This window comes from Tursiops truncatus, chromosome 8, assembly GCF_011762595.2.
Source record: "Tursiops truncatus isolate mTurTru1 chromosome 8, mTurTru1.mat.Y, whole genome shotgun sequence".
In the NCBI taxonomy this organism is placed as follows: domain Eukaryota; kingdom Metazoa; phylum Chordata; class Mammalia; order Artiodactyla; family Delphinidae; genus Tursiops; species Tursiops truncatus.
In genome coordinates this window covers 29805184-29817750 of record NC_047041.1, presented here as the reverse complement: position 1 = coordinate 29817750, position 12567 = coordinate 29805184, and the positions used below count along the sequence as shown (strand labels likewise).

The 12567-nt window shown below is 35.2% G+C and overlaps 1 protein-coding gene across 5 annotated transcripts in view; it reads left to right on the top strand.

Annotated features, from left to right (window-relative positions):
- Nucleotides 1-12567, top strand: part of DYNC2H1 (dynein cytoplasmic 2 heavy chain 1) — a 369486-nt gene that overhangs the window by 141741 nt on the left and 215178 nt on the right. For all 5 annotated transcript variants that reach the window (XM_073808267.1, XM_073808266.1, XM_073808265.1 and 2 more), the window contains 3 exons: nucleotides 4753-4894; nucleotides 5473-5582; nucleotides 12277-12375. In XM_073808267.1, coding sequence (XP_073664368.1) covers nucleotides 4753-4894; nucleotides 5473-5582; nucleotides 12277-12375 — 351 coding nt within the window. The remainder of the gene's footprint in view (nucleotides 1-4752; nucleotides 4895-5472; nucleotides 5583-12276; nucleotides 12376-12567) is intronic.

The window sequence follows — 12567 nt, the reverse complement described above, 5'->3', positions numbered from 1 at the left end:
GATCCCTTGATCATTATGTAGTGTCCTTCTTTGTCTCTTGTAATAGTCTTTATTTTAAAGTCTATTTTGTCCGATACGAGAATTGCTACTCCATCTTCCTTCTGATTTGTATTTGCATGGAATATCTTTTTCCATCCCCTCACTTTCAGTTTGTATGTGTCCCTAGGTCTGAAGTGGGTCTGTTGTAGACTGCATATATATAGGTCTTGTTTTTGTACCCATTCAGGTGTCTATGTGTTTTGGTTGGAGCACTTAATCCATTTACATTTAATGTAGTTATCAATATATGTGTTCGTATTACCATTTTATTAATTGTTTTGGGTTATTGTAGGTCTTTCCTTCTCTTGTGTTTCCTGCCTAGAGAAGTTCCTTTAGGATTTGTTGTTAAACTGGTTTGATGGTGCTAAATGCTCTTAGCTTTCGCTTGTCTGTAAAGGTTTAATTTCTCCATCGAATCTGAATGATATCCTTTCTGGGTAGAGTAATCTTGGTTGTAGGTTTTTCTCTCATCACTTTAAATATGTCCTCCCACTCCCTTCTGGTTTGCAGAGTTTCTGCTGAAAGATCAGCTGTTAACCTTATGGGGATTCCCTTGTATGTTATTTGTTGCTTTTCCCTTGCTGCTTTTAATATTTTTTATTTGTATTTCATTTTTAATAGTTTGATTAATATGTGTCATGGAGTATTTTTCCTTGGATTTATCCTGTATGGGACTCTCTGCACTTCCTGGACTTGATTGACTATTTCCTTTCCCATATTAGGGAAGTTTTCAACTATAGTCTCTTCAAATATTTTCTCAGTCCCTCTCTTTTTCTCTTCTTCTTCTGGGACCCCTATAATTCAAATGTTGGTGCATTTAATGTTGTCCCAGAGGTCTATGAGACTGTCTTCAATTCTTTTCATTCTTTTTTCTTTATTCTGCTATGCAACAGTGATTTCCACTGTTTTAACTTTCAGGTCACTTATGTGTTCTTCTGCCTCAGTTATTCTGCTATTGATTCCTTCTAGAGAATTTTTAATTTCATTTTTTGTGTTGTTCATCATTGTTTGTTTGCTCTTTAGTTCTTCTAGGTCCTTGTTAAATGTTTCTTGTATTTTCTCCATTCTATTTCCAGGATTTTGGATCATCTTTACTATCATTACTCTGAACTCTTTTTCAGTTAGACTGCCTATTTCCTCTTCATTTGTTTGGTCTGGTGGGTTTTTACATTGCTCCTTCATCTGTTGTGTATTTCTCTGTCTTCTCATTTTCTTAACTTACTGTGTTTGGGGTCCCCTTTTCGCAGGCTGCAGGTTCGTAGTTCCTGTTGTTTTTGGTGTCTGCCTCCAGTGGGTAAGGTTGGTTCAGTGGGTTGTGTAGGTTTCCTGGGGTAGGGGACTGGTGCCTGTGTTCTGGTGGATGAGGCTGGATCTTGTCTTTCTGGTGGGCAGGACCACGTCTTTTGGTGTGTTTTGGGTTGTCTGTAACCTTATTATGATTTTAGGCTGCCTCTCTGGTAACACGTGGGGTTGTGTTCCTCTCTTGCTAGTTGTTTGGCATAGGGTGCTGTAGCTTGCTGGTCGTTTAGTGGAGCTGGGCCTTCACGTTGAGATGGAGATCTCTGAGAGAGCTTTTGCCGTTTGATATTACGGGTGGGGCCGGGAAGTCTCTGGTGGACCCATGTCCTGAACTCAGCTCTCGCACCTCAGATGCTCAGGCTTGACACCTGGCTGGAGCAGCAAGACTCTGTCAACCACATGACTCAGAAGAAAAGGGAGAAAAAAAAGAAAGAAAGAAAAAAATTAAATTGAAAAGTAAAAAATATTATTAAAAACAAAAAAATAAAAAAGTAATAAAAAAAAGAGAGAGCAGCCAATCCAAAAAACAAATCCACCAATGATAACAAGCAGTAAAATGTATACTAAAAAAAAAAAAAAAAAAGCCACACAGAACCCTAAGACAATGATAGAAGCAAAGCTATACAGACAAAATTACACAAAGAAGCATATCCATACATAGTCACAAAAGGAGAAAAAGGAAAAATATTTATATATGTATAAAAAGGAAGAATTCAACCAAATCAGTAAGTAAATCTGCCAGTGATAATAAGCTCTAAATACTAAAGTAAGATAAACATAAAACCAGAAACAAATTATATGCAGAAAGCAAACCCCAAGTCTGCAGTTACTCCCAAAGTCCACTGCCTCAGTTTTGGGATGTTTCATTGTATATTCAGGTTTTCCAAAGATGCAGGGTACGTCAAGTTGACTGTGGAGTTTTAATCCGCTGCTCCTGAGGCTTCATGGAGAGATTTCCCTTTTTCTTCTTTGTTCGCCCAGCTTCTGGGGTTCAGCTTTGGATTTGGCCCTGCCTCTGCTTGTAGGTCGCCTGAGGGCATCTGTTCCCTGCCCAGACGGGACAGGATTAAAGCAGCAGCGTATTAGGGGTCTATGGGTTACTCAAGCCAGGGGGAGGTAGGGGTACGGAATGCGGGTTGAACCTACAGCGGCAGAGGTCAGCATTTTGTTGCAACAGCCTGAGGCATGCCATGTGTTCTCCTGGGGAAGTTGTTCCTGGATCATAGGACCCTGGCAGTGGTGGGCTGCACAGGCTGCCGGGAGGGGAGGTGTGGATAGTGACCTGTGCTTGCACGCAGGCTTCTTGGTGGCGGCAGCAGCAACCTTAGTGTCTCATGCCCATCTCTGGTGTCTGCGCTGATAGCCACGGTTTGCGCCTGTCTCTGGAGCTCATTTACATGGTGCTCTGAATCCCGTCTCCTTGCACACTACGAAACAATGGTGTCTTGCCTCTTACGCAGTTCCAGACATTTTACCGGACTGCCTCCCGTCTAGCTGAGGCGCACTAGCCCCCTGCCGGCTGTGTTCACACAGCCAACCCAGGTCCCCTCCCTGGGATCTGACCTCTGAAACCCGAATCTCCACTCCCAGCCCCCACCTGTCCCTGTGGGTGAGCAGACAAGCCTCTCAGACTGGTGAGTGCTGGTCGGCACTGATCCTCTGTGCGGGAATCTCTCCACTTTGCCCTCCGCACCCTTGTTGCTGCACTCTCCTCCATGACTCTGAAGCTTCCCCCCCACCACCCCCTGTCTCCACCAGTGAAGGGGCTTCCTAGTGCGTGGAAATTTTTCTGACTTCACAGCTCCCTCCCACTGGTGCAGGTCCCATCCCTATTCTTTTGTCTCTGTTTTTTCTTTTTTCTTTTGCCCTACCCAGGTACATGGGGAGTTTTTTGCCTTTTAGAAAGTCTGAGGTCTTCTACCAGCGTTCAGTAGGTGTTCTGTAGGAGTTGTTCCACATGTAGATGTATTTCTGATGTATTTGTGGAGAGGAAGGTGATCTCCACGTCTTACTCCCCCGCCATCTTGAAGCTCTGCCGTGAATTAGTCTTTAAGCAAAATATCTCTATATGAATGGATTTTAGACAAAGCATCCTATTCCTCTTTTAGTTAGGAAAAGGTAGTGGTAAAAATGAGTTGTGGAAAATTTAGTACTGTTTAGAGCCTTGTTTGGACTTACCTTTACCAAGACAGTCCTCTTAGGATTTGACACTGTCAGCTATTTATTTGTGTTTGAGATTCTCTCTTATTTCAACTTTGTTAAAGTGTTGTCTCTTGTTTCTGTTCATTTGTTTTGATTTTGTTTTTGTTTTTGTTTTAAGCAGTTAGATTCCTGCCTTTGCTGGATCCTCCTCATCTGCTTATCCAATAATGTCGATTGCCCCCTCAGTATTCTCTTCCTCAGCTCCTTTCTCTGCAGCTATTCTAGGAATTCTCATCCAGTCTTAAGAATATCACCCAAATGATGATGCTGACCAGAGCTATGTTTCTAATCTGCTGACTTTTAAATTCATATTTGTAACTATACCTTAGATATTGGCATTCAGCTGTCTCCGGAACTCAAATACATGTCTAAATTAACTTATTTTCTTTTCTCATATGAAATCTCTTTTATTTCCTATGTCTCATAAGGCATCTTTCTTATAGGCATCAAAACTAAAAATATGTGGATTATCTTAGACTCCTTCTATTAATTTGTATCCCTTTGCAAATATCCCTCATAGTTGTCTTCCCTCCTTAATTCTCTTCTTTTTCTTTTTTCACCTGAATTCTCCTGACTTGTCTTTCTCCTATCTGACCCTTTAATTAGTTGATTCTTATTTGTCAGCTGAATTATCTTTCTAAAACCCAGTCTCATTACATCACTCACTGCTCTGTTTAAACACTTTCAGTGGCTCATTATTACCGCAGGTTAAAACTGAAGCTACTTTGCATGGCATGGGAAGACTTTCAAATCTTCCTCCTTCCAGTCAATTCTGTGTTTCTCTTTTCATTATTCCTATTTTGGTACTCTTTCTGCTCAGGCTTATGCATTAGCCACACTATGCTTCTAATTAAAGAGTCTCCATGCTTAATTTTTGTTTTTTACCTTTGCTCATACTCTGTGTATCTAAATCATGTTTTTCAAAGTGATGCTAATTCACAGTGTTTATTAGAATTATTAGGAAATTTCAATGACAAAATATATTCTTCTTTACAGATATGTTGGGATTTTATACATTGTTTTAATATCACAGCAAGGTCTGAGGTCTTGTTGGTATTTTTACATTTCGACAATTTTGTTCAGACATGTTATTACTTTAAACCAATAAATGATTTTTTCTATAGTCAGAACTTCAATTTGTGAAGCTATCAATATTTTTTTTCTATCTTAGAACATATCCATATGTTGCTCTCTCTCTCCTTTTTTTTCCAGGTTACAGAGATAACAGAGGAATTAGCTACTCTTCCTAAAAGAGCTCAGCTAGCCGCTGCATTTATTACATATCTTTCTGCTGCTCCTGAGGGTCTGAGAAAAACCTGTTTGGTAGAATGGACCAAGTCAGCTGGTCTTGAAAGTTTGTATTTAGTTATTCATAAATTTGAAATTTCAGTATACTAAAAAGCACATCTTTTGATTTTTGTCATTTTACTTTTTTTTAAATGGGGAAAATTTTCTGTAAGTTAAAGGATACCATAGCTACTTTAGATTTGCTAAATTCTACAGATGTTCTGAGAATCGCTTTATTATAATGACTCTTCTACCCATAAAATCTCTTTTTGAAACTGACACCACTGAATTATTTTGATGTTGTATGAATGCAGTTAAACATTTTATTAATTTTTACACTAATTTCATATGGTAAGATGAGATGTAGGAATTCCAAAATTCTTTGTGAATTTTGTGGTTTTCGCAAATTATTATAGTTGTGAAACATTCATTTGATAGAAGAAATATAATTTGAGTTTCATTCCTTTGCACTTTTTAAAACTTTTTTTCTCTTTAGTTTCTGATTCTAAATGCAGAATAATGGATTGTGTATTAAGAATGATCATGGGACTTTTGTTTGAGTATATTATAAATAATTTTATTCCCTTTCTTTTATCAAGCATAAGATTATTGTAGCAAAGTATTATTGATATCTTAATTTTTCAGAATTTGATCTGAGGAGGTTTCTTTGTACTGAAAGTGAACAGTTAATTTGGAAAAGTGAAGGCCTACCATCAGATGACCTTTCCATAGAAAATGCTCTTGTTATCTTGCAGGTAATTAATCTACTTTAATCTTCTCATTAGAAATGTTTTTTTTTGAAGCTTGCTCCATGAACTACCTTCTTCAAATCCTTAGGCTTTCACAGTTAGTCTTAGTTAAGTAAAAGTAAAAAATATTTTGCTAATAAAAATCCATTTGTGATTCAGGTAGCATCTCTAAAATTTTCAGTGTAATTTATTTTTTACCTTAATACAAAAGTATAAATAAAAATGGTATCATTTTGATGGCAAAATATTTTAAATTGAACTTCCTGATAATAATAGAAATGTTTTAGGGATACTTGATTCATTTGGTTATATAGTTCTTTCATCTAGAGTATATTTTAAAAATAAAAATTTTATACTTTTATTTCATTTTGTTTTACAAAGTTATGGAAAGTGAAGATGGATGAGTTTTGGGTTATAAGTTAAAGATAACCATGTGCATATTTTGGAAAATTGTTCTTTTACATAGTATATGTTTCCAAAAAGTAATTATTTAAAGTTGAAACAATTATACCTTAATTAGCAGTGAGTGTGAAAACCAAATTCAAAATCTTGTATACAAGCAAATCATTTCTTTGTATGAAGTTTGATTTTTTTTACCATTACTTTAGTTTACCTTTCTGATACAGGATTTGGAAGATAACATTTCTCCCTTGAAAATATGTTTTGTTTTTTCTGTTCTTTTTATCTCAACAGTTTATACTCTATATTACCAGTGTTTTCTTTCCTCTCTACAACCCTTCTCTCTGTCCACACACCATTTCTTTATCTCATAACTCCACATCTCAAAGAAAATATAAACATTAAATGCTTCTCCTTAGGTAGTGTAAGCTGTATTATTATATGATTCATATTGTGAGTATGAATTGTGGTCCCTGTTCATTCCTGGATAATTTATTCTGTTTGATTTGACCTGTTAATCAGCTGACTATGCTTTGACTCTATACATTGGTGTCTTACTAGCATAGAAGTCGTTGAACAAAGATTACACAATTTTGCCTTCTTTTAATTTGATTTGGCTTAAACTTTAATTTATTTTTTAAACATTTTTATTATTATTTTTCACACTAGAATTACAAATCTGGAACTCTAAATGTGTATGTAAATAAATTCATTACAACCTAGTACTTTTTATCATATTTGTTATTCCTTTCCCAAGGTTTCATAGTCACTCCTTTTTTCAGTACTCCAAGAAAGCAATTGTTTGCAGATTAAAAAAAAAAATACTAGTTTAAGAATTTTTCTTTTTTATTCCATAACAAATCAGAGGCTTTTAGGAAAAATATATCACAATAATTTTTATTTTTTACTGTTAATAGTAATTGAAAATATTTACTTTTGTATTCTGAATTAAATTGTCTTTCATGATGAATTTGGGGGATATTGTCTTTGAAATTAATTTTAATGACAAGCTTAGTTTACTTTGTATTTAATATTGCCAAGTTTCTTACAGACACATATGCATTTATATGACAAAACAAAACCATTTGCACAAACTTGTTAGAGTAATTAGTCATTTTGTTGAAATGAATTTTCCATTATGGTTAACATTTTATCTTAATTCTAAGGTGGACTAGATTTAGAATAAACTGTTGTAGTTGCGTGTGTGGTTGGATACAACAAGTCTATAACATCTACTCATTAACATTACCATGTGATATGAAGTTAGATGTCTAAATATGTACAAATTGGGTTTCTGGGAGTCTTCCCTGAGACAAAAATGACTAGGTGTGATGAATTAAATGTATTTTTGATTCAGAGATATAGCATGTCTCCTCATTAACTACAATAAAGTTTTTCAGAGATTCAGTGCGGGATTTCCCAGATGCAAGGGCTATAGTCGCTCAATCCCTTATTGGTGCTAAGGATAGCCTTTTATGTCCAAAATTATTCCTTGTCTTACAACAAAAGATGCTTGGAATTCTCATGTTTGGTTTAAGCTAACTGTTGAAGAACATGTGTTATCTGGGTGAGGAAATAGTCAAATAATTATCTGCCACAGAAAGCTCATATGACCTATGTCCTTGAGGAGCAGGGGAAAATCTTGACCGTGATGTCCTGGATTGCTTGGACTATGATTTACACCTGTTCTCCTGATGTGATTATTAATAATTTTTTCTTTACTCTCAAACGTGTCCTTGTTTGGAAGATAATTGTATGATCTTTGTAATATTGTGGAACTCAGGGGATAAATGGAGAGTATGAGACACTATGGAGAGGTGTGAGTGAAAGCATCCAGAAAGAAGATGGAAAAATATGATTAATTTAAATTTCACAGTCTTGTAAATTTTTCTTGGTTTAAATTTCACAGTATTATAAATTTTTCTTGTGAAGATGTACTAGGTATGTTTTTTTTATTGTTTATGGACAGTTCAGTGTCAAATTAGTTCTCTTTATACCACTCAATTTCTGAGATTTTTTTTTTCCTTTCCTGCCATTTAGTGTATGCTGAGGAAATGCAAACTAATTTGCTATTAGTCTAAAGAACATAAAATTGTAAAGGTAAATTGCATAGGGAAAACATTTTTTCATTAAATCCCAAATGCATAACAATAATCAACACTTAAATGTACTTACTATGTTTTTCATATATTATTATTTAAGAATTAATACAAGTAAAGCACTTAAACTCTTAACTCATTTAATTTTCAAATCAACCCTATTTAGTAGGTACATGTATTATCCCTTTTTGTAGATAAGGAAGTTGAGATACAAAAGGATTAAGTTTCTTGTTCAGGGTCACAGAGCTGTCAAGAGGTAGAGCCAAGATTCAAACAGTGCCATCTAGGCAGTCTATGCTGTAAGGCTGCCTCTCCAAGATATGTGTTTTTCTGTATATGTTTTAACTTATTTATTTTATGTTATTCCTGTTAATATAATTCTCCTTATCTTATCAAAAGATGAGCTTTAGTTTTATTTACAAAATGTTTCTACTCTTATCCCACTTGTGGTTATTAAAAATAAAAATAAAATTATAGAGTTTTATAGATGTTTGAAAAATAGTCTTTTTCTTATTGGATGAAAGTCAAAAAGTCCAAACTTCCAGTTATAAGATAAATAAGCACTAAGGATGTATGTACAACATGATAAATATAATTAACACTGCTGTATGTTATATATGAAAGTTGCTTAGAGAGCAAATCCTAAGAATTCTCATGACAAGGAAAAATAAATTTTTTTCTATTTCTCTAATTTTGTACCTGTATGAGATGATGGACGTTCCCTAAACTTACTGTGATAAACATTTCATGATGTATGTAAGTCAGATCATTATGCTATACACCTTAACTTACACAGTGTTGTGTGTCAGTTATATCAGTAAAACTGGAAGAAAAAAAATAATCGCTTTCAAAAATGTCCACTACCTAATCATTTTTTTTTTGCCAATAGATATCATGTGTCTCTAGCCTTTGACCTCTGTTTTGAGCTCTGTTGTTCTAATTTCCTGTTAGATATTGTTACCTGGAGCTTTGTAGGTAGCTCAAGCTCTGTCTTTAATCATTTTTTAAAAAAACTTTTAGTCAAGAATCTTTTAGTGGCCAACTTTAGTACTTTTTTTTTTCCTTAAAAAAAGCAACTTATGCTTTTAAATAACTGAGGTGTTCAGAAGATTGGGACTAGCTTCAGGATTCGAATGGTGTTACCAGGACATCTCTCTCTCTCTCCATCTTAAGAGATGGATTTATTCTTGGATAGGTTCTTTCTACCCTGTGTTAAGGATAGACATTGGCGACTCCAGGTTTACCATTATCACAATTTATGTTCTCAGACTAAAGATATCTCTTCCCTTCCTTTCCAGTATTTGTTACTTCCCCAGAAAGATTCTGATTGGTTAGTTTGGGTCACCTGCTCATCTCTTGTGTGCAGTGCTAGATGATAGATAATCCCATGAGAAATGCATTGAGTGGGGCATGCATGCTAGGCAAAGGTAGCTATGTACTTTAATAATTGTTTCTCTTCCTCACCCACTCCCTATAACCTGCTTCTCTTTTATTTCCTAACACTGGAGATGTCACAGTCTTGGTCCAGTAATGCAAACTGCAAATCTGCAACTCATTCTTACTATGTCTCTTTACTTTTACATTCAGTTAGTTATTCAGCAAGTCTTGTCAAATCTACTTCTCAAATGTGTCATGAATTCATTCTCTTCTAACCACATCTACTGCCAGTGGCTTCACTTAGGCCTTCATCATGTTGTACCTGGATAAATACATTATTATAGCAGTTGGTCCCCTGCCCCTGTATCAGTTCCTTTATTTTGGAGTGATCCTCCTAAAATGTTAATCTGATCATCACAGTTCCTTGATTAATATATTTCAGTGACTACCCACTACCTGCAGTATAAAAATTTCATTATCCTTAAACATGGCATAAAATGCTCTTCATGATCAGAAAGACCTCTGATTACTCCTGCCATTTTATATGCATCATCTTTGTCTATACTTTTTATTCCAACTATGCCAAACTACTGGTAGTTTTCCAGATACTCCCAGCTTTTCATTCTTCTCTCAATCAGGCTGTTGTTTTGGCCTAATTTGCTTTTTTTACTTCTTTGCCTGGCCAAGTCCTATTTTTTTTGACCTAGTTTGACTTGAATTGCTTCCTAGCAGCTTCTCCTAACTCTGCCTGTGATCCACCTATAGAATTTTGTGTCCTTTTTGATTGAAAAAATTTTCGTTTTTTTGCTTCTTTATTAGATGTGTGACCAATGAAGGTAAGGGAATGTATCTTATTAATTTTTGTATCTCTCGTGTTGTCTTATTATAATCATTATTCAACATATGGTAGATGAATGATTAGCATGAATGAATGAAAGCTCACTATTTTTAGATCTACTATAATTTGTTAAATGTAGAATTTTACCACATTTAATCATGGAACACAGACCTAAAATATACCTCAGAGGTCTTCTCTAAATCTCTGGAGAAGTATAAATAAGATGAACACAAACTTGTAAGTATTCTTTGAAATTCTTTTTTTTTTTTTTTTTTTTTTTTTGCGATACGCGGGCCTCTCACTGTTATGGCCTCTCCCATTGCGGAGCACAGGCTCCGGACGCGCAGGCTCAGCGGCCATGGCTCACGGGCCTAGCCGCTCCGCGGCATGTGGGATCTTCCCGGGCCTAGCTGCTCCGCGGCATGTGGGATCTTCCCGGACCGGGGCACGAACCCGTGTCCCATGCATCGGCAGGGGGACTCTCAAACACTGCGCCACAAGCGAAGCCCTTCTTTGAAATTCTTAAGCATATTTTCTATGCTAAAAACATGATTTTTTGAAACATTATCTTATTCTCTTTTTAACTGCATCAGATCATTGGTTTGAAATCATGGGTAAGAACTTTTTTAAAATTTAAAATAGTTATTTTTGTGGTTAGGCAAAATCTAGTTTACTTGTGGAATGTTTGCTATTGAATGCTAGCATAAAATGAGATCTAAAACCTAGGTGTAATACTTCGGTAATACTTAAGAAGCTATTTGCTAGCCATATTATTTTGCTATTTCTGGATGCCTCCAGAAATAGATGCTGGGGGAAGATCATACAGTGGGGTAGCACTGTGGAGCTGTGGTGGGAGTGGTCCATTCTGGGTGCAGGTAAAAAGAGGCCGCATTGTCTAGAGAGAGTCTTAAAACAATAATAAAGCTGTTTTAAAGTCAGTCAGCTCTTTATTATCACCATGTGCTGGCAATTTTAAACAGCATTTCTGATAAAATGCTGTTAATCCCCAGGGCATGTGATTCCCACCATCCCTCTCCCTCTTGGTATGCCACTAAGATAACATCCATGTTCTTATTAGATCTACCCCAGTTCTAAGTCTTCACTTCACTGTGACTTTCATGTGTTATTTTATCCCTATAGCACACAACTGCATTACATTTTTCAAATAAATGTGAAAATTTAAGAAAAATAAGGTCAGCTGTTATTTAAATCTAATTTGCTAGGTAACAATGACTATTAGATGGTTTAAAATTTATTTAAATATATTTACATCTATTTAAATTGATCAGATGTATAAATGTATAATTGGCTTCCTTTAATTTGCTAAATGGCATTGTATGTATAGGGCACAATGCCAGGTTTCTAATTTTCTGTTTCAGAGTTTAATTAGTGCAAGGCGTTCTGTAATGAGTTTAGTTCCTAGTTTGTTAGATCTTAACCTATCATCTTATGTAATTTTCTCTTCTAGGATACTCCTTTTGTAATATTAACTATGTAGTAATTTAGAGAAATTAGTCTTAAAATAGAAATAATTTTATTGCTAATTATTTCAACGATACTTTTATGATTAGCTCATACTTCTCTTGTAAGGCCTCTATGGTTTATTCAACCAAAGGATATCTAAAGTTAGGGAATGACTTGGCTGTGTATTTTAAAACCAAAAAGAGAGGTACAAACGGCATCAACTTAGGACTAGAACTCCTGCTTACTGTATTGTTAATATACATTTTCTGTGTTATTGTGTAGTAAATAAGACTATATTCACTTTACTGTGGTTAAATTTAATTATCTAGTATTAATTACTGGTAAAATTGATTAATGTAACCTCTGGTGCCGCTAAAAACTGTACCCTTATTTCCTCATTGTAGTTGTATATTTGTGTTCTCTAAAGCCTGAGAGAAAAACTCACTCATTAATTGATTAATAATTTTTAGGAAATTATTTTCATTTAATGAAAGCTTATAATCTTTTTTTTTTTTTTAATTAGAGTCGAGTTTGCCCATTTCTGGTAGACCCTTCTTCCCAAGCTACAGAATGGTTAAAGACACATTTGAAAGACTCACGTTTGGAAGTTATTAACCAGCAGGTGTGTATTACTTATAATTTAGATACCAACTAGTAATGGTATCTTGTGGTGAAAAGAACTATAATCAGAAAACATAGATTCAAAACTGAGTCTTATAACTTACCTGGTATGGGTCCTGGGAAGGAAATGTAGCTTTCTTAGCTTTAGTCTTCTAGTTTGTAAAAAGGAATAAGAATATTTGTTTGATTGCTT